Here is a 25,726-nt window from a genome sequence, read left to right as displayed (position 1 = left end):
CGACTTTATTCCAAAATTTTCTTCTGTTCCGTGTTCAGTCGAACCTGGATGTGCTGTGCCTTATTTTTAAGCAGAGGAATGCACACAAATGCGTTGTGGTACTCTTGTGAATGTGCGTCGAAGACTGACACAGAATAGAAGAAATTGTTGAATAAAGTAGTTATTTTTGTTTTCTTTGGGCACAAAAAGTATTCTCGCAGCTTCATAACATTGAGGTTGAACCACTGATGTCAAATGGACTATTTTACCAATGTCCTTACTACCTTTCTAGGTCTTGAATGTGTCAGTTGTGTTGTTGTCTATGCAGTGTCAGAAAGCTCTCAGATTTCATCAAAAATATCTTAATTTGTGTTTTGAAGATTAATGAAGCACTTACAGGTTTGGAAGGGCATGAGGGTGAGTAATTAACAACAGAATTTTTATTTCTGGATGCACTTGCCCTTTAAAATCTGTTTTTGAAATTAGTGTTGTTATGAATCTGAATTGAATTGAACAAATCTATTGAGTAACAGTGATTCAAAGAATATTCCAAAAATAGTTGTCACCAACTTGTGTAATGATGTAACACACAGAAATAGTCATGAATATATAAATCTGAAAGTGTTTTTTTTTCTGTAAACAGGGTCAAAAGATTCAAGTAGCTGCGTTGAATCAAAGTCCGAACTATGTGCTGGTAAGGATTTTCTAGAAAGTGTAGTAGTAGTAGTATTTAGGCAATCAATTTAATGGACATAATGTAGTTAAGTCACATTCTTCTGTGTAGTCAGTGCCCCTCAGTTTTGGGATCGACCAAAAATGTACTTAAATTAAATTATTAAATTAAACACTGTACACATTGCACAGATTGCCTTGAGATCACATTGTACAGTCTCCTATTACAGTATCTTAAAGGATTCAAAAAAGCATACAGTATACAGTGGTTTAAAGTTATCCTGAAAAGTTTTTCTAAATTGCAGTCAAAATAATCAGACTTTCTGTAGAGAAATGATCGCACTACATTTAATGTTACTGAAGAGAATTATCTGGTGTTAAGGAGGTTTAACTCAACATTGTCAATAACTTATTCACAACAGGATTGGCAGGTTCGTAGTGGTCAGCTTCTTTAACCCGTAACAACTAATTGAGATGTGACTGGCTGGCTGTAAGCAAAAACAACAGCAACTCTGATTAGTCTGCTGACCCTGATCCACAGCAGCATTCGATCAGTGGACAGCAACATGCTGAAGTCTGGACATCTATCACCTATGTCATCCAACAACCAGCAGCTGTTGCTCACTGGGACGCTAGAATCATTGAGTTTAATCCGGACTCTACTATAATCTCATTAGCACACTAATCTTGGTGACTAGAAGTCTTCCTCTTTGTAAATGGAGAAACCTGACATATATTTACTATATATTTACCTCACCATTACTGAACTGGTTGGATAATGAGTTTTTACTTATACAGGTGCATCGCAATGAATTAGAGTGTCGTGGAAAAGTTCATTCATTTCAGTAATTCAATTTAAATTGCTAAACGTATTAAATAAATTCAATGCTCACAGACTGAAGTAGTTTAATTCTTTGGTTCTTTTAATTGTGGTGATTTGGCTCACATTTAACAAAAACCCACCAATTCATGGAGATGGCATGGAGGTGATCAGTCTGTGGCACTGCTGAGTTGGTATGGAAGCCCAGGTTTCTTTGACAGTGGCCTTCAGCTCATCTGCATTTTTTGGCCTCTTGTTTCTCATTTTCCTCTTGACAATACCCCATAGATTCTCTATTGGGTTCAGGTCTGGTGAGTTTGCTGGCCAGTCAAGCACACCAACACCATTGTCATTTAACCAACTTTTAGTGCTTTTGGCAGTGTGGGCAGGTGCCAAAACCTGCTGGAAAATGAAATCAGCATCTTTAAAAAGCTGGTCAGCAGAAGGAAGCATGAAGTGCTCTTAAAGGTCCCATAGAATGGAAAACTGTGTTTACCTTGGCATAGTTAAATAATAACAGTTCAGTACATGGACATGACATACCATGAGTCTCAAACACCATCGTTTCCTCCTTCTTATATAAATCTAGTGTTTGCAAAAGACCACCGAAAAATAGGTCAATTCCAACATAACACCGACTGTTACGCAACATCCCCGGGATCGTTAATAGTTACGCCCCCAACATTTGCATCGCCCAATCATCATTAACGTCAGCACATCAGTAAAACAAGGCAAGCCACTGAAGGGACACAGTTAGCTTAATGCTAGCGCTAGCCTGTTACATTGCAGTACAAAAGATTTCATTTACCACATAAACAGAGAGATGCCTGCACTCATGATGGTGAATGATGGAGAAATAACTGCGCTGATGATGGCGAATGATTTACAGATCCCGAGTTTCACTGTCAAGCAGCTGAACTTGTGTGGTAAGTAAGCACTCCCTCTGCATTATAACTTTACACAGAGCACATACGATCACAGTAATGAGACTAAAATGTCAGCGATTCAAAACGGCAGATTCAACAAACCACATATTAAAAGCGGCTAGAGCTCCTAATTAAATATATATTTTTATCAATGTGCCAGCTATAGAGATGAGCAGCTCTGTGAAACAGCCAATCAGAGCAGACCTCATTAATATTCATGAAGCTTCCAAATAAGGCAATAACAGAGCATTTCATTCTAGGGACAAATCTTAGGGTTGTAAATGGACCTGTAAAACCATTTGCCCGTTCCTATGCCATATACCTTCTATGTAGATATCAGAGAACAATTTAAAATATTCTCTCAATGCATTCTATGGCACCTTTAAATATCTTGGTAAACAGGTGCAGTGACTTTGGTTTTCAAAAAACACAGTGGACCAACACCAGCAGATGACATTGTACCCCAAATTATCACAGACTGTGGAAACTTAACACTGGACTACAAGCAACTTGGGCTATGAGCTTCTCAACCCTTCCTCCAGACTCTAGGACCTTGGTTTCCAAATGAAATACAAAACTTACTCTCATCTGAAAAGAGGACTTTGGACCACTGGGCAACAGTCCATTTCTTCTTCTCCTTAGCCCAGGTAAGGCACCTCTGATGTTATCTATGGTTCAGGAGTGGCTTAACAAGAGGAATACAACAACTGTAGCCAAATTCCTTGACACGTCTGTGTGTGGTGGCTCTTGATGCCTTGACCCCAGCCTCAGTCCATTCCTTGTGAAGTTCGGCCAAATTCTTGAATTGATTTTGCTTGACAAGCCTCTCAAGGCTGCAGTCTCTCAGTAGGTTGTGCATCTTTTTCTTCCACAATTTTCCTTCCACTCAACTTTCTGTTAACATGCTTGGATACAGCACTCTGTGAACAGCCAGCTTCTTTGGCAATGAATGTTTGTGGCTTACCCTCCTTGTGAAGGGTGTCATTCTAATTTGTTGAGATGAGTGAATTGGTGGGTTTTTGTTAAATGTGAGCCAATCATCACAATAAAAAAACAAAGACTTAAACTACTTCAGTCTGTGTGTATTCACAATTTGAGTTGAATTACTGAAATAAATGAACTTTTCCACGACATTCTAATTTATTAAGATGCATATGTAAATAGCCTATAGAGGGTTTGCACTTACGTCACAAATTGGTCAGTTACCAGGATACACATTCATATTGACGATACTTGGATGTAAACAACAGCATGGATTGCACAGTTAATGTCTAAACTATGGGGGAAAACGTGGAAGCTGCTAAATCATATAGAGAAGGACAAACTAAAGTTAATAGGTGGTAAAGCTATGTACAAGCAGTATGCAGTATTAATTAAGATATAAGCCTAATATTTCACCTACCTGACTGGAAATTATACGAATGTTGTCGAATCTTGCCCTGGAAATCATGGTTCTGTTTGGCCAACCACAAACACCTTTTGTTCCTCCGACAGTTTTTTCCACTCTTCTCTTTGATTTGTTATAACGTTTGGCAATCTATGGGACTCTAAATGTTTTTCCTGGTCTGACATATTAATACAGCCCAAAACATGACAATGATTGACCATTTTCAGCAGTTCTGTCAGCATTGTTGCTGACCTAAATCTGTGAAATTAAATAATAATAAAATTAAATATGCAGAATTTTGCAGACAAGCACGTAGTGCTTGAGCTTGATAATAGTCCTTCCTTGTGCCCTTTATAGTAAGGATCATCTGTATTAGTTACAGCACTAAACACACAAAGACAAACACACACACACCTCCTCGCCTTATAATCATAATATTGTGTTCATAATATTGAGTGTTTTCTCAGAAAGATCAGATGGAAGTGTGCTATAAATAATTCAGTCATGCTAGAGCTGTGTTGATTATTCAAGGATGAAGAAGTAAATTAAACTCTTTTCAATGCCCTTGTGTTATAGACGGGAAGCCGACTTCTACAAAGTATTTAGATGGATCCCCGAATGTCCTCAGCTGTTCCAACACCCTACACAATGGTTGTAAGTCTGTGTATGTGTATGTGCGTGCGTGAGTATTTTGTTGCACTGCATATTCTCAGTATGTCCTATGGGAAAAGATAAAGGTCATGTTGCTGTATGTTGGTATATGCATGTCTAACCATGACCGTATGCTTTTGTTTGTCTGTTTAAATGTTTTGTGTTTGTGTCTGGTTTTGTTTGTGCATAAAGATCACATGACATGGGATTCAAGTGGCAGTAAATGCAGTGTCTACGTGTGTTTGTTTTAGTCAGAACACTAGCAGCATGTGGTGCAACTGCAGATAATTTTAAATTTAGTTTTGAAGGGGGTGGATACTGTCTGTGACACTGCATGCCACAGTAGAGGGAGTTCATACTGCTGTCACGTTCACACTCCACTTTCTCAATCAGTCTTGAAGAGACTGGTCTGCTAGAGAAAGGTGACTGTTCACTTTACAGTTTCTCTTGTCATCCCCAGGCCATCTCATCAATATGCAGAATTCAACACCTGTGGACCCCACGAAGATGGGTGTTGGAAAGGCCATCGCTGTCCTCACCTCTGGAGGAGATTCACAAGGTAAGGAAGTTTGTATTTGGATGTATGGGCAGTAGATGATTAGGTTATTAAGTTTCTGTGTATGTACACTACCATTCAAAAATTTGGGGTCAGTACGATTTTTTAACGTTAATATCACATGATCCTTCAGGAATCATTCTAATATGCTGATTTAGTTTTCAGGAAGCATATCTATACCATTATCACAATACTGTTGTGGAAACAGTCATCCGTTTTCTTCAGGATTCTTTGATAAACATATTTAAAATTGTATTGACCCCAAACTTTTGAGTGGTAGTACAGCTGTTTTTGGGTAGTTGAGACATAACATGTCCATGAACATTATTGTGAGTATATTAAATATTTTAGATAAATGTGTAAATTAATGAATGTATATGAGAAAATATTTATCTTAGCCTCACCTGGCATCAAAAAAAAAAAAAAAAAAATCCAAAATCGAAAGATATATATTTTTGTTCCTTGGAACAGTAAAGAAGATGTTTATATCATCAAGGTCCAATAAAGCACTATTAAATTCCACAGGAAAATATATCTGCAAGCAGCAATTATTGGAGTTCAAGTGCTTTAAGGCATTTAAGCACATATGAAAAAAGACATTATTTAGCAAGCCTGTAACCACCTAAATCAATGATTTAAAAAAGCATTTTTGGCAAATACAGGTAATTTACCATAAAAAAATATGACATTTTTAACGTTTATGACTTTTATAGCGCCAGCTGTGGTTCTGTCTCCATAAAACTTGGCATGCTTGTTCAGAATCACCTGTGGCATGTGCTCACCCGGTTTAGTGAAGTTTTGAGTTTTCCTTTAGGCTTTTTGGGTAGATTTGGACAGTCCTCTTTTCTAAACGACCCTGTTGACATTTTTGTTTTTTATATTTACTGACCTAGAGAGTCCAGAGAATTGTACTGCAGTGTTTTTTTTTTCAGATTAAGTGAAAAACCTAGGACTAATTTGCAAAAGAAGGTTTTTTAAATCTTCTCAATCATTTAACAAATGGTTTGATTGACAGCAGTGGTTCTAGAGGCGAAATTGTCCAGAATAAGGAGTTCTATCATATGAAATGAATATCACGCGTATGTGTGAAAAACCGTGCAACGTACAATAGTTTACGCCCTTCAAAAATACGATATCACCCTCCAGTGGCCGATTTCCTTCAAATTTCTCACAGACCTTTGTGACCACAGATCACGTTTTGATCAGCCTCCGTTAAACTTCCATAATAGGTGCTCAAACTTCATTGGCCAATGGCGGCCATGTTTTCTTGCAATACCCATGTTTTCTAGGACCCTTGAGCCAACGACTGACAGTTTAGGAGTTATGAGCGCTGTAGTACCCCTGTCTGGCCGATTTGGGCAACTCTTGGTGTAGACGGTGTGAGTACTACCATCGCTCCAAGTTTCAAGTCTCTAAGACTTACGGTTTGGTCTGCATCAGTTTTACATTGAAATTGCTGATCCTTGGCCATTCAAACAATACATTAATAATACAAATCTTTGTATTGCTTTTGTGCATTTAAAATTGATGCAAGTTGTGTATAACCACTGCCGACTTTAGTTATATGAAAAAGAGCCGCATGGACTTTCTGCTAAACGTCTCTTGTGTCTCACAAAATTAGGAATATGTGTCCAGAATGACATGAGAGTGAGCAAATTATGACATAATTTCCAGTTTTGAAAAAACAATACCTTTGAAATAGAGTTTCGACTTTGCAGAGTGAGAAAAATATCAGTGTTTGTCATTTAGGAAGGTTTTTGTCTGCATTATCAAGAGCGATATGCCGTTTCCTCCTCTTTTGCATTAAAATGCAAGGCGTACAGTCAAATGTGTGTGGTATTGAATTTAGGCATAACTTGATAGATGATAATTTGAAGTGGTTTTGTTGGATGCTTGATTACCTGATTGAACTACCACCTCCTCATTTATTATAGCAGCCATGTTGAATGAGCAACAGGAATCGTATATCAGAGAGGTCATGAGAGGTGCTAAAGCTTTCACACTGACCTTTTATCCAACCTTTAGCAGTAGGAAAAAGAAGCGACCTTTAACCTTATCTGGTACCAGCTGGAGAATAAGTCAAATAACTGTGTAATGTCAACTAGTCCTAGAAGAACCTTAACTATGGTCGTCCCATCATTCCCTCTCCCTCTCACTCAATTCCTCCCCATGATCTCTCTGTCTCTCTCTCTGTCTGAGGGGTGTTATATTTAGCCGGTGACCTTTGGGGAAATGTGGTTGCTTTAGAGAGCTGGGCAATGAAGCTTGCCTGTTGTCCTCTCTGGTTCAATCTTAAATGAAACTCGAGCCACTTAGATTGCCCTTTTCAATGGGACTTAACCAGCATGTGTGTTTGTGTGACCAGATGACAAGATTTCAGGTTTAGAATAAAAGAACCAAAAGCAGTTTTTCTCACACATTTCAGTTAATTAGTAGTTAGCTTAATGTGTTTCACAAACAGTCACCAAATCTTAATTAAATGTAATGCTTGTGACAAATTAAAGACAGCCTTAGACCTCTAGTTCTGGTATATAAATGTCTAGCAAATCAGGATAAAAATGATGTGGAATAATTATAATTCTTTAATTATCATATCTCAGGTATGAATGCTGCTGTCCGAGCCACAGTGAGAGTTGGAATCTACACCGGCGCAAAAGTCTATTTTGTACATGAGGTTTGTACATCTAAGCGCAAACAGAAATTGAGAATTTCTTTTCTAATTCACTCAGCTCTTGCTTAATTCTAAATCCACTCAATCTTTCTAAAACTGATGTATTATATAACGTGTATGTGCATTCAATTATGCATCTTCCAATCTTTGTGTACTAGGGTTATCAGGGTCTAGTCGATGGAGGAGATAACATCCGACAAGCAAATTGGGAGAGCGTGTCAATGATGCTGCAGCTGGTAATAAACTCATCATCTTCCTTCACCTTCAACCAGGGGCATCACTAGACCATTTTTACTAGTATTTATGGAAGGCTAGAAACACTTCTACTTTCAGCAAGTTTTTGCTTAGTGGGCCTCATTCATGAAATGAGGTTTGTACTTTGCGTCACGGTTTGGTCACGGCCATATTGGAGATACTTGGATGTAAACAACAGCATGGATTGCACGGTTGATGTGCTAATAAAAACGTTGTTCTGCTAATTTATGCTGTCTAAACCATGGAAAAAACGTGTGGGAGCTGCTAAATCATATAGACTTAGTAAACAAGGAAGGGCGCAATATTTTGACAAACTAAAGTTAACAGGTGGTAAAAATACATACAAGCAGTATTAATTAAGATATTAGCCTAATATTTCACCAACCTGACCAGAAATTATAAGAACAAACAAATGTTCAAGATTCTTGTCCTGGAAATCCTGGTTCAGTCTGGCTTTTTGTTCCTCAGTTTTTGCACTCTTCTCCTTGATTTGTTATAACTTTCGGCAGTCTATAGTATTCCAAATGTTTTTCCTGGTCCGATTAGTATAGACCAAAACATTACAATAATTGACTATTTTAAACAGCAATAATCAGGAAAATTAGCAAGTTCTGTTCGGTTCAGTGGCATTTTTTACGTTTAGTACCACCATATGGCCAATTGATGATGCCTCCTAAAAAAACACTTTTAAAAAGTGTGTCCACCAAAGCATTTTTAAACAGGTGGTACACAGCTAACATTTTGAAAATATGATTATTTTCATGAATTCTAAACTTATACGTCAGAGCGATTTAATGAACGATTAATACAAAATTGCTTGTGTTTCATGAATGAGGCCTATTTTATGTATTATTGTGCACACAACATAATCAACATGACTGTAACTAAGGGATGAGTTCATAAAGTTATTTATGTATGTAGTGATCATGTTGTGTGGTATAACCCCTATGGTCAAGCACAAAATGCCAGAGTTCACCAAGAGACCTGCTTTTCAAGACTTAGGGTAATGTTACATACATACACACACACACACACACACACACACATGTTGGGTTTACATGTTTTATGGGGACATTCCATAGGCGTAATGGTTTTTATACTGTACAAACCGTATTTTCTATGGCCCTACACCTACCCTACACCTAAACCTAGCCCTCACAGGAGATTGTGCATACTTTTACTTCATCAAAAAACTCATTGTGCATGATTTATAAGCCTGTTTCCTCATGGGGACCTAAGAAATGTCCCCACAAGGTCAAAATCTACTGGTATTCCTATCCTTGTGGGGACATTTGGTCCCCACAACGTGATGAATACCAGGTACACACACACACACACACACACACACACACACACTACTGCCTACACCACAAATTCTTAGTGAGTAATCACATGAGCCGCAGACAAATGACAAAATGACATCATGACAATGCTGATTGGCTAATGAGCCACAAGTGCGTGGGCAGTCTCAGTCCTTTGCTAACCCAGCAAACCTTAATCCTAGCGCAGTAGCCCGAGAGCAATATGAGACTAAACCGTACAATTGCATATTATGTCAACCAACTGAGGGACATCTCAACCACACTAACCATCCACCACACTTTAGTATGGTCCTCTGCCAACATCTTAAGTTATTGTAATATTTGGCATTTTTGCTTAAGTGTTTGTGTTTCTTATTTATCTCTGACTATTTTGTCAGGGTGGCACAGTGATTGGCAGTGCCCGCTGTCAGGACTTCCGCTCTAAAGAGGGTAGAGCCAAAGCAGCATGTAACCTGGTGAAGTTGGGCATCACTAATCTGTGTGTTATTGGTGGAGATGGTAGCCTGACAGGAGCCAATGAGTTTCGCAATGAGTGGAGTGAACTGCTCCAAATCTTGCTGAAAGCAGGTCGGACTATATTACACAGTAATATATATACAGTTGAAACCAGCATACACCTTGCAGAATCTGCAATATGTTAATTGTTTTACCAAAATAAGAGGGATCATACAAAATGCATGTTGTTTTTTATTTAGTACTTACCTGAATAATATATTTCACATAAAAGACATTTACATGTAGTCTACAAGAGAAAATAATAGTTGAATTTATAAATGACCCCCTTCAAAAGTTTACATACGCTTCATTCTTAACACTGTGTTTTTAACCTAAAATTTTTTTTGTTTGAGTCGCTTGTTTGTCCTGAACAGTTAAATTGTCTGCTGTTCTTAAAAAAATCTCTTAGGTCCCACAAATTCTTTGGTTTTTCAGCATTTTTGTGTATTTGAACCCTTTCCAACAATGACTGTATGATTTTGAGATCCAGCTTTTCACACCGAGGACAAATGAGAGACTCGTATGCAACTGTTACAGAAGGCTCAAATGCTCGTTCATGCTTCATAAGGAAAAACAATTCATTAAGAGCCGGGGGGTGAAAACTTTTAGAATTTAAAGATCAGGGTAAATTTAACTTATTTTACATTTACATTTACATTTATTCATTTAGCCGACGCTTTTATCCAAAGCGACTTACAATTGGGAATACAACAAGTGATTCATCCTAAGGAGGCAGATCAACATAGGAAGTGTTCAAAAATACCATATATCAGGCGTTGTTAGAAGAGTGCAGGCTAGAAGGAGAAGATCAAGAAAGAGAGGAAAAACAGGCTAGAAGGGAGGATTTTTTTTTTTTTTATTGAGTCAGATAGTGTCGAAAAAGATGGGTTTTCAGCAGTCGTTTGAAAGCTGTTAAGGAGTCTGCATTCCGGATAGGGGTGGGAAGATCATTCCACCAGGCAGGGACATTGAACGAGAATGTTCTGGACAGTGATTTAATACCTCTCTGTGGTGGTACAATGAGGCGTCTTTCACTAGAGGATCTCAGTCTTCTGGAAGGAGTGTAGATGTGTAGTAGTGAATGGAGGTAGGCAGGTGATGATCCGGTGGCTGTCCTATATGCCAGCATCAGTGTCTTGAATTTGATGCGTGCTGTAACCGGTAGCCAGTGCAGGGATATGAAGAGAGGTGTAACATGGGCCTTCTTGGGCTCATTGAAGACCAGTCGTGCTGCTGCATTCTGAATCATTTGTAGAGGCTTGATTGTACATGCTGGAAGACCAGCTAAAAGAGCATTGCAGTAGTCCAGCCTGGAAATGACCAGGGCCTGGACGAGGAGTTGTGTAGCATGCTCTGTTAGGAAGGGCCTGATCTTTCTGATGTTGTACAATGCAAACCTGCAAGATCGAGCGGTCTTAGCAATGTGATCTTTGAAAGTCAGTTGGTTGTCAAAGATAACACCCAGATTTCTGGCTGAAGTTGATGGGGTAATTGTTGATGAACCTAACTGGATGGAGAAGTCATGCTGTAGAGATGGAGTGGCAGGAAAGATAAGGAGTTCCGTCTTTGCTAGATTGAGCTGTAGATGGTGTTCCTTCATCCATGCAGAGATATCCGCCAGGCAACCTGAGATCCGTGCAGCTACCGATGGATCGTCTGGTTTGAAAGAAAGATAGAGCTGTGTGTCATCAGCATAGCAATGGTAGGAGAAGCCATGTGCCTGTATGATGGGGCCCAGAGATGTAGTGTATATGGAGAAGAGGAGAGGTCCAAGAACTGAACCCTGAGGAACCCCAGTGACCAGTTGATGAGTTTTGGATACCTCGCCTCCCCAGGCCACTCTGAAAGACCTACCAGAGAGGTAGGATTTGAACCAGCGAAGTGAAGTCCCTGTAATACCCAGCATTGAGAGGGTGGACAGGAGGATCTGGTGATTCACAGTGTCAAAAGCTGCAGATAGGTCCAGCAAGATGAGTACCGATGATTTGGACTCAGCTTTTGCCGTCCGCAAGGCTTCAGTGACAGACAGTAGCGCAGTCTCAGTTGAATGGCCGCTTCTGAACCCTGATTGGTTAGAGTCCAGTAGATTGTTCTGTGAGAGGAATAAGGATAGCTGGTTGAAAACAGCCCGTTCCAGTGTTTTTGCTATGAATGGAAGGAGGGAGACAGGTCTGTAGTTGTCTATGAGTGAAGAGTTAAGTGTAGGTTTTTTGAGCAGTGGGGTTACCCGGGCCTGCTTAAATGTAGTAGGAAAAGTGCCTGTGAGAAGAGATGTGTTGATGATGTGTGTGAGCGCCGGTAGGATTGTAGGGGAGATTGCTTGGAGAAGGTGTGAGGGGATAGGATCTAAAGGACATGTCGTCGGATGGCTGGAGAGGAAAAGTTTGGTTACTTCTGCCTCCGAGCAAGGACAGAAGGAGAAGTGGGGGGTTCCAGCCGTGATTGTGGTCAATTTTAGTTCCTGTATGTGTGGAGCTGAGAACTTATTATTGATCGATGTAGTTTTGTCTGTAAAAAATGTGGCGAAATCATCAGCTGTTATAGAAGTTGTGGGAGGTGGTGGAGGGGGACAAAGCAGTGTATTAAATGTTTTGAAAAGGTTGCGTGCGTCCGGGGAATTGTTGATCCTGTTGTGGAAGTATGAAGATTTGGCTGTATGTACTTGGGTAGCGAAAGATGAGAGCATAGACCGATACTTACTGAGGTCGGATGGATCCTTAGATTTGTGCCATTTTCTCTCAGCTGCCCTAAGTTTGGAACGATGCTCATGAAGAACATCGGATAACCAAGGGGTTGTCGGAGCAGATCGTGCTGGCCTGGAGGAGAGAGGGCATATAACATCTAGACAGGAGGTAAGAGTGGAGCATAAGGTGTCAGTTGCTGCATTAGTGTCCAGGGATGAGAAGTGAGTAGGAGAGGGAAGGGAGGAGGATACTAAAGAAGAAAGATGGGAGTGTGAGAGAGAGCGTAGGTTTCTTCTAAAAGTAACAGGTAGAGGGGTTGGGAGTGCACAAGTAGCAAGATGTAGGTCAAATGTAATGAAGAAGTGGTCAGAGATGTGTAGGGGTTTGACCACAATGTTGTCTGAAATACAATTTCGCATGTAAATGAGATCAAGTTGGTTGCCAGATTTATGAGTGAATCAAGATCAAATGAAGCTAGAAGTGAATTGAAGTCAGCAGCATAGGGTTTGTCAAGGTGAATGTTGAGGTCCCCAAAGACTAGAAGTGGGCTGCCATCCTCTGGAAACGAGGACAGCAGCCCATCCAGCTCTTCTAAGAAGATGCCAAGTTGAGTAGGAGGGCGGTAGATTACCACAATGTGGAGTTCGATAGGAGATGTTACAGTGATTGTATGAGATTCAAATGAACTATAATTGCATAGAGGAGAATGGGTTGAGTATTTCCAGTTGTTAGAAATAAGAAGTCCCGTCCCCCCGCCCCTTCCAGTCTGACGAGGGGTGTGAGAGAAGGAAAAGTTATTAGAAAGAGCAGCTGGGGTTGCAGAGTCTTCTGGACGAATCCAGGTCTCAGTCAAGCCTAGAATGCTCAAACCAGATTGCACAGAAAATGCTGAAATGAAGTCAGTTTTGTTGACAGCTGACTGACAGTTCCAGAGTCCAACCGTGAAAGAGAAAGGTTCAGTGGAAGAAGTGTCGATAGGACGCAGGTTAGATATATTGCGTCGGCGTGTGCGTGTGATATTAGTGCGGTGTGAAGAGACCACCGGAATGATTTGGAAACACATGATAGAGGAGGACAGAAAGAGGAGTGAAATAAAGGAGAGGAGTACTTAAGTGCGTTGTCGGTGTCGTTGCTCGGTGAAGTCGCGCAGGAAAAGTCGCAAGTCTTTACTCTCGTCGGTCTTCACGCGAGGAGGCTGAACGCTTCCGCTGACGCATCAGCGTCAGCTGTTCTGACGCAGTTAAATAGACAACCAAACAGTGCTTCAATGATAAAAGCTAGGGACGCCTCCTAGGCTCAGTCAGCCGCAAATGTCTCGCCCGCACGCAAAATGGCTCAATCGAAACTCAAAAAGCAACAGCTTCGCACTTGTAATAGCTCCAGAAGGGAACGATATGACAAAAACAAAAGCTTCCCTTGGCCGTACGCTCAGTTATCAATTTTAATGATTGCAATAAAAACTAGAATTTAAAGCAAAAAACTACTTTTGTCTTCTGGGAAACATGTAAGTATCTTCTGTAGCTTCTGAAAGGCAGTACTAAATGAAAAAATTTAGGCAAAATAAGAAAAATGTACACATTCTCATTCTGTTCAAAAGTTTTCATCCCCCAGCTCTTAAAAGATAGTTTTTCCTCCTGGAGCATCAGTGAGCGTTTGAAAGGGTTCAATTGTTGGAAAGGGTTCAAATACACAAAATGCTAAAAAACAAAAACAAAAAAACCCCAGAATTTGTGGGACCTAAAGGATTTTTCTGAAGAACAGCAGGCAGTTTAACTGTTCAGGACAAACAAGGGACTCATGAACAACTATCACTAAACAAAAAAACAAAAACAAAAACAGCTGTGGATCATTCAGGTAACAACACAGCATTAAGAATCGGGCATATGTAAACTTTTAGGGTCATTTTTGTAAATTCAACTATTCTTTTCTCTTGTGGACTATATGTAAACATATTTTATGTGAAATATTATATTTAGGTCATTACTAAATAAAAAATAACATGCATTTTGTATCATCCCTTTTATTTTGGTAAAATATTTGCGAATTCTACAAGGTGTATGTAAACTTCTGGTTTCAACTGTATATATTTAGTGTGTCAGTTTTTTATAGAGATTTAGAGACAAACATCTCTCTTTGCTTATAGGTAAAATCACAGCAGAGGAGGCTAAACGTTCATCTCATCTGAACATCGTTGGGATGGTTGGCTCCATTGACAATGACTTCTGTGGCACAGACATGACCATTGGCACTGATTCAGCTCTGCACAGAATCATTGAAGTAGTGGATGCCATCACAACAACAGCTCAGAGGTACATACAAACACACACATGCATGTACATACATTACTAAACAGTTGACAACACATTGATTCGTCTGTTCTTATCTCACTTTTGCAGTCATCAAAGAGCCTTCATTCTGGAAGTGATGGGGAGGCATTGTGGGTATGTTGCAGTATGGATTGTTATTGTATGTTCCCATATCATCTGTTCAGCAGCAAAATCCATACCTTATGCCAATCAGTGTTCAGTATCTTAAATCAGTTGCAATAATATCATTATAAACAAAGTTACAGTGTTATTTTGGTATTGCTGAGGTACTACCATAGTGTAGTGTTCATGTTCTGCCTCTAACCAAGAGTGTTTGTTTTGTGTGTGTATATAGATATTTGGCCTTAGTCACTGCCCTGGCATGTGGTGCTGACTGGGTTTTTATTCCTGAAATGCCTCCAGATGAAGGATGGGAGGATCATCTGTGCAGGAGACTTACCTATGTAACATCTATGCACATTATAACTGCCTTATTTATCATCATAGTCAACATTATCATCTGTCTAATGTCATTATGCCATCTTCATTGTGCAGCAAAGAAGCATTGGCAATCGTTTGAATGTCATCATTGTGGCAGAAGGCGCTTTGGATCGCCACGGTAAACCTATCACCTGTGATATTATCAAGAATGTAAGCCCCACATTGCTGCATATATATATGTGACCCTGGACCACAAAACCAGTCATAAGGTTAAATTTCACAAAACTGAGATGAAAGCTCAATAAATAAGCTTTCTATTGATATATGGTTTGTTAGGATAGGACAATATTTGGCCGAGATACATCTATTTGAAAATCTGGAATCTGAGGGTGTAAAAAAAATCAAAATACTGAGAAAATCAACTTTAAAGTTCTCCAAATTAAGTTCTTAACAATGCATATTACTAATCAAAAATTACATTTTGATATATTTATAGTAGGGATTTTACAAAATATCTTCATGGAACATGATCTTTACTTAATTTCCTAATGATTTTTGGCATAAAAGAAAAATCTATAATTTTGACCCATACAATGTATTTTTGGCTATTGCTACAAATATACCCCAGCGACTTAAGACTGGTTTTGTGGTCCAGGGTCACATATGATCATTGTGATTTTTTTTATCAGATGATACTTAACATAACATGGCTAATTCTTCACATTTGTTTGTGTTTGTTTAGCTGGTCACTAAAAAGCTTGGCTTTGACACACGTGCCACTATTCTGGGTCATGTGCAGAGAGGAGGAACGCCTTCAGCCTTTGACAGAATCTTGGTATGATCAGAATTCAGATTTTGAAAGTATTTTTTGTTTATTTGATGCATCTCTAACAAGGTTGTCTCTCATCCGTCTTGTTCTCAGGGCAGTAGGATGGGAGTGGAGGCTGTGATGGCATTGCTAGAGGCCACTCCTGACACCCCTGCATGTGTGGTCAGTCTGTCTGGAAACATGGCTGTTCGACTGCCCCTCATGGAGTGTGTGCAAGTGGTGAGCAGACACAGACAAATTCTGCCTTGGCTGCATAATAATACATTTATTTAATATATATATTTTTAATAATCATTTTCATATTTGATTTGTTTTGTTGTGGTCGTCCAAATCAGAATGTAGTTTTCCCAAAATAGAAATTGAAATCAAAAGTTTGGGATCAGTACGATTTTTTATGTTTTTTGAAATATTTTTTGGTGCGTATATTTGATTAAAAATATAGGGGCAAAAAACTGTAATATTGTGAAATATTATTGCAATTTAAAATAGTGGTTTTCCATTTTAATATACTTTAAAATAGAATTTATTCCTGTGATGCAAAGCTGAATTTAGCATCATTACTTTAGTCTTCAGTGTAAAATGATCTTTCAGAAATCATTCTAATATGCTGATTTATTATCAATAATGGAAGCTGTTGTGCTGCATTATATATATTTTTTAGAACCTTTGATACTTTTTGCAGGATTCTTTAATTAATGAAATGTTAAAAAGAACAGCATTTATTTAAAATAGAAATCTTTTGTAACAATATACACTACTGGTCAAAGTTTAGGGTCAGTAAATGTTTACTTTCTTTCTTTGTTTGAAAGAAATTAATACTTTTATTCAGCAAGGATGTGTTAAATTGATAAAAAGTGAACGTAAAGACTTGTATTGTTAGAAAAGATTTCTATTTTGAACTTTTTGAACTCTATTTTAACTTTTCATTCATCAAAGAATCCTGAAAAAAGTCACAGGTTCTAAAAAAATATTAATCAGCTGTTTCCAACATTGATAATTAATCAGCATATTAGAATGATTTCTGAAGGATCATGTGACACTGAAGACTGGAGAATATATATAGCAATGGTTGATGAGAATTCTGCTTTGCATGAAATAAATAATATTTTAAAATCTATTAAAATAGAAAACAGTCGTTTTAAATTGCAATAATATGTCACACTTTTTTTCTGTATTTTTGATCAAATAAATGGAAATTTGACCCAAACTTTTGAATAGCAGTGTATGTCTCTCTGTTATTTTTTTATTATTTTAATGTAAGTTCATTTACATTTTTCATAGTTCATCGTCAATATTTTATGTATAATCATTTTACTGTGTTAATTAATTTTAAATCAATTTTAATTCATCTTAAATGTTCTTAAATTCTCTGTTTTTATTGTTGTGATTATTATCTTTAATTTTAATGATTTTTATGCTATTATGATTTTAATTCCTTTTATGTACAGCACTTTGAATTACCATTGTGTATGAAATGTGCTATATAAATAAACTTGCCTTGCCTATAATAAGTTGACTTTTTTCTAGAATATTATATCAACTACAGTCAACAGTTTATATAAAAATGTTTTTGAAAGAAGTCTCTTATATTTACCAATGCTGTTTTTATTTGACTAAAAAAAGGAATTTTGTGAAATATTACTAAAGTTTAAAATAACTTTTTTAATATATTTTAAAATTGTATTTTGTTCTGTGATGGCAAAGTTGAATTTTCAGCATCATTACTCCAATCTTCAATGTCACATGATCCTTCAGAAATCATTTTAATGTGCTGATTTGGTGCTTAAGTAACATTACTTATTATTATCAATGTTAAAAAATACTTTTGGTGCTTAATATTCTTGTGTAATCCAATTGAATGCATCCTTGCTGAATTAAAGTAATTTGTTAAAAAAAACTTACTGACCCCAAAACATTTACAGTAAAAAAGAAAGTATAATAATATATCAGATTTAATATATTATTATTTTTAAGAGGCATACAGTATTTTATCCAAATGTTTGGTTTGTTGGTTTGTTCCATTGTTAAGCGATTTAATATGTAATATCTTCCGGTTTTTGTTTTTAGACAAAAGATGTGACCAAAGCAATGGCAGAGGGCAGATTTGAGGAAGCTGTTAAGCTCAGGGGAAAGTAAGTTTATTATGTTTCTTTCTTTCTAATATAAAAAACTAATCTTATGATTGATTTGCTGTTTCTCTTTTGCAGGAGTTTTGAGAACAACTGGAACACATATAAACTCCTGGCCCATGTGACCGCCCGAGACGTGAAGGTGTATAACAAGCATTATTTTATCATCCAGTTTATCCCGTTTGTTAGGTTTTACTCCAGATTTCTTTACTTTTCTCTACATTTATTTGCGATTTCATCATCTTCCTCCTTCCATCTTTCTGTCCTTCTACAGAGTAATATAAACATAGCTATTCTCAACGTGGGAGCTCCGTGTGCAGGAATGAACGCAGCAGTCCGTTCAGCTGTCAGGATCGGTATCCTTCAAGGACACAACATGTTAGCCGTACATGACGGCTTTGATGGACTTGCACACGGAACTGTAAATTATTTAACATACTTGAGGAATCCATAAGTCTATAGGAAGAAATGCATCTATTTAATTTTACCTGTTTCCTGCTTTTCACAGATTGAACCAATGGCGTGGGGCTACGTGGGAGGCTGGACAGGCAAAGGCGGTTCTAATTTAGGAACCAAGAGGTACAATAGAGCTGTTCATTTAATTCATATGAATGCATTTTATAGCTCTGTATAGAGATTTAATATTCCAACCCAACTACATTACTATTTAAGGATTAGCAATAGATTAGTAAAGTGACAGTAAAGACATTTATAATGTGAAAAAAGTCTAAGAAATGTGTCTTAAGCATCAAATCAACATAGAATGATTTCTTAAAGGGGTCATCGGATGCAAAACTCACTTTTACATGTTGTTTGAACATTAATGTGTGTTTGTGTACACAACCTCCCTATAATGATAAAAATCCACCCAGTGGTATTTTTTAATCTTTAAAAGTAATATCTCTTTTTAAAATCAGGTCATTCTCAGTTTCTTGTCTTTGTGACGACACACCAACAGAGGCCACTCCCACGATAGTTGATTGACACTAGCGTCTTACCTTAGACCCGCCCTCAGCAAGCTCAAACATTCCGACTCCGATCTCCATTGTGTCGACTCAGGTGCAGAGGAAGACAAGAATGTCTCAGATTGAGTGATTGAGGTGTTGTTGGATTTAATAATGAACATAGCAGTCCTCATTTACTCCCGACATCTGAGCTGCTAAAGACGCAGAGGATTAACGTTACTTTCGTTTTTGAAAGAAAATTGCTGATCCCTATCTACATATGCGTCTATGTTCGTGCAAATCATTCAAGATGCAGCTTCACCCACAGCTGAAGTGAGTATAAGGGTTTTTCATGCATCTTTGCAAATGGCCTTTCTTAATAATGTGCTTGTTGGCATGTTTCGCAGCTAAACGTGGCTAAAGTAAACATTACGACTAGTCATCCCACGGCAAAGAGGGGCGGGGCGAGCATAGCTCATTAGCATTTAAAGGAACATGCTACAGAATAGCTCACTCTGAAAAGGGCTGATTTTGACAAGGTAAAAAGAGTGTTTTTTACACTACCATTGAGAAATTGTTACCAAAATATGTTATGACTTCTCATTAAGACCTTAAAGAATCATATCAACTTGTGGAAAATGGCCATCCGATGACCTCTTTAAGGATCATGTGACACTGAAGACTGGAATAATGGCTGTTACTATTTTTACTGTATTTTTGATCAAATAAACACAGCCTTGGTGAAAAAAAATATGCCTTTTTTTAATTCTTTGGATGGTATTGTATGTAGTGTGAGTTCCAGCATTTAGTTGTTGTTTTGTTTCTCCCTGCAGGTCACTCCCATCTACTATGATTGAAGAGATCAGTCTGAATATAGCCAAGTTTAACATTCATGCCCTGGTTATCATTGGAGGGTTTGAGGTGAGAAAATATTAAATACTACTTTCAATGTGAATAAAAAATTATTTTTATTTGTCCTCACCTTTCTGTTTCCTTCTTACACACTGTTTCCTTCTCTTATGTTTAGGCATATGTTGGAGGTTTGGAATTGGTGAATGCGAGAGAAAAATATGAGGAGTTGTGTATTCCCCTTGTTGTTATTCCAGCTACTGTGTCTAATAACGTTCCTGGATCGGACTTCAGCATTGGTGCTGATACTGCTCTCAATACTATCACAACTGTGAGAAACCACACACTGTAGTACAGTTCACAGACATGTCCCCGACTATATGTGCAACCAACTGTTTTGTGTCTTTTAAGACATGCGATAGGATCAAGCAATCCGCTGCTGGAACAAAGCGTAGAGTTTTCCTCATTGAAACAATGGGGGGATTCTGTGGATACCTGGCAACCATGGCAGGACTTGCTGCAGGGGCTGATGCTGCTTATATCTATGAAGAGCCATTTGGCATTCACGACCTGGAGGTGAAACATGTTTGGTTAGACTTATGCTTGATTGAATGTATATATCTCATTTATGATATTATATATGTCTGGTTGGGAGGTAGACAAATGTGGAGCACTTATTGGAAAAGATGAAGACCACAGTGAAAAGAGGCCTCATCCTTAGGTTGGTCATTTTGTCACACAATCTGTTTTGCATCTTTTCGCTCTTGCAGTCAACTTCTCCAGTAATCTAGACAAATGACTCCAGTCATATTTCATTCCTGTACCAGCACTCTAAATAACATCAAACTGTTTTCCCTCAGGAATGAGAAATGTAATGCAAACTACACCACAGATTTTCTCTTCAACTTGTACTCAGAAGAGGGCAAAGGTGTTTTTGACTGCCGCAAGAATGTGCTTGGCCACATGCAGCAGGTCTGTGTGTATAATATTTTTAGCATTGTAACTGAGATGAGATTTCCCTTGTTATTGTCTATGGGCTTCATTACTAACTTTTCTCATGGTATTTTTAAGGGTGGAACCCCTACACCATTTGATAGGACCTTTGGCACAAAGATGGGTGCTAAAGCAGTGTTATGGTTGACTGATAAACTGAAGGAGTGTTATAGACATGGTGAGTGAGCAGTCATTTTAATAAGTGGACGGCTGAAGAAAAGTATTTTAACCGGATTTGAATTGCGTTTAAATTTAAATTAGCAATTGCCATGTAAAAAATAGTGACTGAAAAGAGAGAGTGAGTTATAAAAAATATGTAAAATCTATGTAAAATGTTAATAGTCAACTTTAGGATGTTGAATTAAATATTATATGAGAAGTTTGTAGATTCAAGTAATTCTTATGTATTGATTTTATGATCAAATTATTGGGTAAGTTTTTATTTTATTTTCTAGTAAGAAATATCTAACAAACATCAAATATAAATATTTAATTAATAAATAATTAGAAATTATTCAATTAACATGTTTTACCTATAATGAATGAAAGTGTCAAAATTATGGCTTATCTTTGTTTTTAATTGATGGTTATAGTCAAGATACTGAATACTTTTCATCCTAGGTTAATTTGATAAACTTTTAAAGTGATAGTTCACCCAAAAATGAAAATTACCCCATAATTTACTCACTCTTAAGCCATACTAGGTGTATTTGACTTTCTTCTTTCAGACGAATACAATCTGAGTTATATTAAAAATTGTCCTGGCTCTTCCAAGCTTTATAATGGCAGTGATTGGGTGTTGAGATTTTGAAGTGCACCCATTCATCATAAATAGTGCTCCACAAGGATCCAGGGGCTAAAAAAGCGAATCAATGCATTTATGTAAGAAAAATATCCATATTTGACATTTTTAAACTGTAATATCTAGCTAACTATCATTTGCCTGTTCATAAGAGAGTGGCTTTTTGTTAGCTTTGGTGAGAGGTGACGAACACAGAAGCGCAGTGGAGAGTGCAAAACAAAACGCCAGTCATGAATTAGAAGTACAAAATGAGGACTTATAAAGAAAAATGTCTGAGGATTTCAATATAAGCCAAGTGGAGACTAGTTTTCCTATGCTGTAAACAAAACTTGGTTCTCTCAAGACTAGCATATTCTCAACTGAGCTTATGCTACACCAATGTCGTACATCCTATGCTGGAACACCACTTTCTCATGAACATGTGGGGAACACGTTGGAGCCGTGTTCGGTACTTTTTATGATGGACGGATGTACTTTATTGGACTTCAAAATCTCAACAGCCATTCACTGCCATTATAAAGCTTAGAAGAGCTATACATAACTCCGATTGTATCCGTCTGAAAGAAAATGTCATATACAACTAGGACGGTTTAAAGATGAGTAAATCTTTGGGTAATTTACATTTTTGCATGCACTATCCCTTTAACACATATAAAACCAATGGGACACCTAAGTATACCATATTCATGGAATGCCTTACATATGAACCTGACCTGTGTGTATAATGTTCTCTTTTTGTCTTTCCATAAATGTCTTTCCCTCATATATCATCATATGAGCAGGCCGTATCTTCGCTAACACACCGGACTCTGCCTGTGTTCTGGGAATGAAGAAGAGAGCCATGATTTTCCAGCCTCTCTCTGATCTTAAAGAGGACACTGACTTTGAGTAAGTGATCCCACTGTTTCATTTTACCGCTGTTTCGTTTCATTTTACACATTGTCATTCACCAAGTGAATCCAATCTTATCACTGCATCCTCATGTGCTCACACACTGTTTCTGTTCCAGACACCGTATACCGAGGACTCAGTGGTGGCTGAAGCTTAGGCCCATTCTCAAGATTCTGGCCAAATACAAGATCAATTTGGACACCTCAGAGACAGCTACGATGGAGCATGTTATCAAGAAGAGAGGAGCAGTCTAGACTACACACACACACATTTACAATGGGATAGAAAGGTTTATGAGCTATATGTGACCCTGGACCACAAAACCAGTCATAAGGGTCATTTTTACAGATTTATACATCATTTAAGCTCTTCATTGATGCATGGTTTGTTGAGATATTTGGCCGAGACACAACTATTTGAATATCTTCATGAAACATGATCTTAATATTTCAATACTTTTGACCCTATATTTTTTGCTATTGCTACAAAATTACCCATGCTACTTAAAACTGTTTTTATTGGACCAGGGTCACATATGGTCTCAGTATTAAAGAATTCAGTTGATCACCCTCATGTTCTTCCAAAATCATATAAACACAAAAGAAAATATGGGTAACATGAGTGAGCAAATAATGACAGAATTTTCATTTTGGGGTGAACTATGCCTTTAAGTACAAAATCCCACTAATAGACATTTTTTCAGTATTAATTGGATTTTTACCATTTCACTATTAGATTTCTAGTTATAAATCCTGTCTGGACTAAATTGTACTATTGTTTGAAAATAAATAAAACTGACTAAATGCAATATGTATATTTTAGAATATTGCGCTGAACATAGAAAATCGATATTTGAACAGTCATTTTAATATCAATTACTGGAGAAAATCTATTTTTCTTTAACACGGAAAAACATGTGAAAGCTGCTAAATTATATAGTGAAAGACTTAGTACGCAGGAAAGTTCACAATATTTTGACATACTAAAAGTAATAGCTGGTAAAAATACGCACAAGCAGTATTAATTAAGATATTAGCCTAATATTTCACCTACCTGACCAGAAATAATAGGAACAAACACGAATGTGGTCAAGATTCTTGCCCTGGAAATCCTGCAGTTTGGCCAACCAATAATGCCTTTTGTTTCCCTGGCAAGCTTTTTGCACTCTTCTCCTTGATTTGTTATAACTTTTGGGGGTCTATTGTACTCCAAATGGTTTTCTCGGTCTGACCGATTAGTACAGCCCAAAACATGATAATAATTGACCATTTTCATCAGCAATAATCAACTCAATTTACAAGTTCCCTTTGGTTCAGTGGAATTGCAAAACACTCTATAGGGTAATAATGAGAAGAATAACAAGGTACAGTAAATGATAAAACTGTTGGTACTACAAACCAGTGTGCTCACAATTAAGATAATACATTAAATAATATGATAAGATGCACCAATTTGCAATATTAAGCAGCACAATAAGCTGTTTTGTACAGCTAAAAATAGCTGGACGTGGATGAGACCGGAAGCCAGACCCATACAATTTATTAAAATGGCCTCGCCCAGTCTTACGGGAAGAAAAAGGTGGATATATTACATTAAGTATCATAATAAAACATCAAATATACTAATCTTACTACACATTTCATTTTCTGATAAGTTCCAGAACATCCCTGAACATCCTTGAAACCCTTCCAGAACAGTCTTGAATAGAGATATTTAGACTACATCGTGCTTCACTTTCATTATATTCATGTGGTGGTAAAGTAAAGATGCTTGTCTACAGCTGTAGACAAGGTAGTGTTAAAAACACTACCTTGCTCAAGAGATCACAAGAGCGCCGCCATGTGGCGAAAATGTTTTTACTTTAGTAACAGTAATACTAACGTCCCTTTAAAGTCTTTGATAATACTAATAACTGCTGTCTTGAGTCAATGATGCTTAACATGTTTATCACAACGAAAATCAATACTCGCTTCCTATCAAATTGTATAGCTTCACTTGAGCAAATAGATTATATTTAATCTTTTTATTTTAATATTTTTAAGCGTATTGCATTTGCTTTGTGAGGGGAAAGTTATAAAAGTAAGACGCACGTACATTCAAAATCTAGAGAGGAAGAGGAAGAGGTAAAGTGACCACATTATATCTGTATCGCTTGCACGCTAACTCTGTGATGGGATCGATACGCTTTCTCAAATCCTAGTGCGCTGCCTGTCTAGACAGCATGTCTAAACATCATAAGCGCGCATTATTTTCGGGGGGCGTGTACGCACAGTATTTTTTTGGCTAATATCCGCGATACCTGCCCAAATATGTTGCACCTGTCCGTGACGACCAAAAATGCTGTCTAGGTAGGAAGCGCACTAGGTTTTAAGACACAGCCACAGACATGATGAGAGCGATGACGACGCCTCCAGTGACGCTTTGAATTCGCTTTCACACGCTCCTCACGACATCTCCCATTTATGGTAAGATACTCGATTCAAAATTATTAGAAAATGATGATACATTTCATTGTGTTGAATGTTATTACCTCTATATAAACGGTTAGGTTTTGTTAATGCCTGGGCGTTTTAGGTTCTAAAAGTTTGTGAAGTAAATTGAATTAGCAGAAAAGCACATTTCTATTGAGCTGAAACTTGTGGTGATGGCTAAAATTTAATTACTGGTTGGGCGTGCCACTTTGGTTTAAAGAAAATAAACAAGTAAAATAAATGGCAGCCAACTATATAATCAATTAAACACATAGCCTTTGGTATTTTCAGTTTTTCAAAGGGTTAAAACTGTTTACATGACATATTAGCTCTACTATGTAATATATGAAAATACTAAGTACTCTTAATATGTCATTTCTGATGGGTTACTAGACACTGATAATGTTTTTAGACTAATCAATTAGACTTATAATACTATCATACAGTACCTTGAACGCGTAAAATGTATAATACTAACTTGTACGCCAGAACAGTTTAAAGATTTTCTAATTAGAAAACCAACAAAATACATAGTCATATTGTTAAAACGTACTGCAGAACTTCTCCTTCTGTATGTAATTATGGATGTATTAGATTATTGTAACAAACTTTAATTTAGTTCTAGCATTTTCGATTTCTTAATTTTTTTTAGC

General features: G+C 37.5%; 1 protein-coding gene across 1 annotated transcript; it reads left to right on the top strand.

Annotated features, from left to right (window-relative positions):
• Positions 1 to 4,805: 4,805 nt before the first annotated feature.
• Positions 4,806 to 23,410, top strand: pfkmb (phosphofructokinase, muscle b). The gene is made up of 22 exons (XM_073851195.1): positions 4,806 to 4,994; positions 7,592 to 7,665; positions 7,821 to 7,898; positions 9,617 to 9,806; positions 14,562 to 14,727; positions 14,815 to 14,859; positions 15,080 to 15,188; positions 15,280 to 15,375; positions 15,908 to 16,000; positions 16,088 to 16,213; positions 18,062 to 18,126; positions 18,202 to 18,265; positions 18,398 to 18,544; positions 18,632 to 18,702; positions 19,901 to 19,988; positions 20,095 to 20,247; positions 20,328 to 20,492; positions 20,576 to 20,637; positions 20,777 to 20,888; positions 20,988 to 21,087; positions 22,494 to 22,599; positions 22,721 to 23,410. The coding sequence occupies exons 1-22, from the start codon at positions 4,910 to 4,912 to the stop codon at positions 22,854 to 22,856; spliced, it is 2,331 nt and encodes a 776-aa protein (XP_073707296.1). The 5' UTR covers positions 4,806 to 4,909; the 3' UTR covers positions 22,857 to 23,410.
• Positions 23,411 to 25,726: the final 2,316 nt, after the last annotated feature.

This window comes from Garra rufa, chromosome 12, assembly GCF_049309525.1.
Source record: "Garra rufa chromosome 12, GarRuf1.0, whole genome shotgun sequence".
NCBI classification, from domain to species: domain Eukaryota; kingdom Metazoa; phylum Chordata; class Actinopteri; order Cypriniformes; family Cyprinidae; genus Garra; species Garra rufa.
This window is presented reverse-complemented; position numbering and strand designations above follow the sequence as displayed.

What these genes read in the sequence shown, in the direction of transcription:
- pfkmb (XM_073851195.1), top strand. Translation starts at nt 4,910, where the DNA reads ATGCAGAATTCAACACCTGTGGACCCCACGAAGATGGGTGTTGGAAAG. An exon ending in CCAAATCTTGCTGAAAGCAG is followed by an intron (nt 9,807 to 14,561) that starts GTCGGACTATAT and finishes CTTTGCTTATAG; the next exon opens with GTAAAATCACAGCAGAGGAG. An exon ending in ATCACAACAACAGCTCAGAG is followed by an intron (nt 14,728 to 14,814) that starts GTACATACAAAC and finishes TCACTTTTGCAG; the next exon opens with TCATCAAAGAGCCTTCATTC.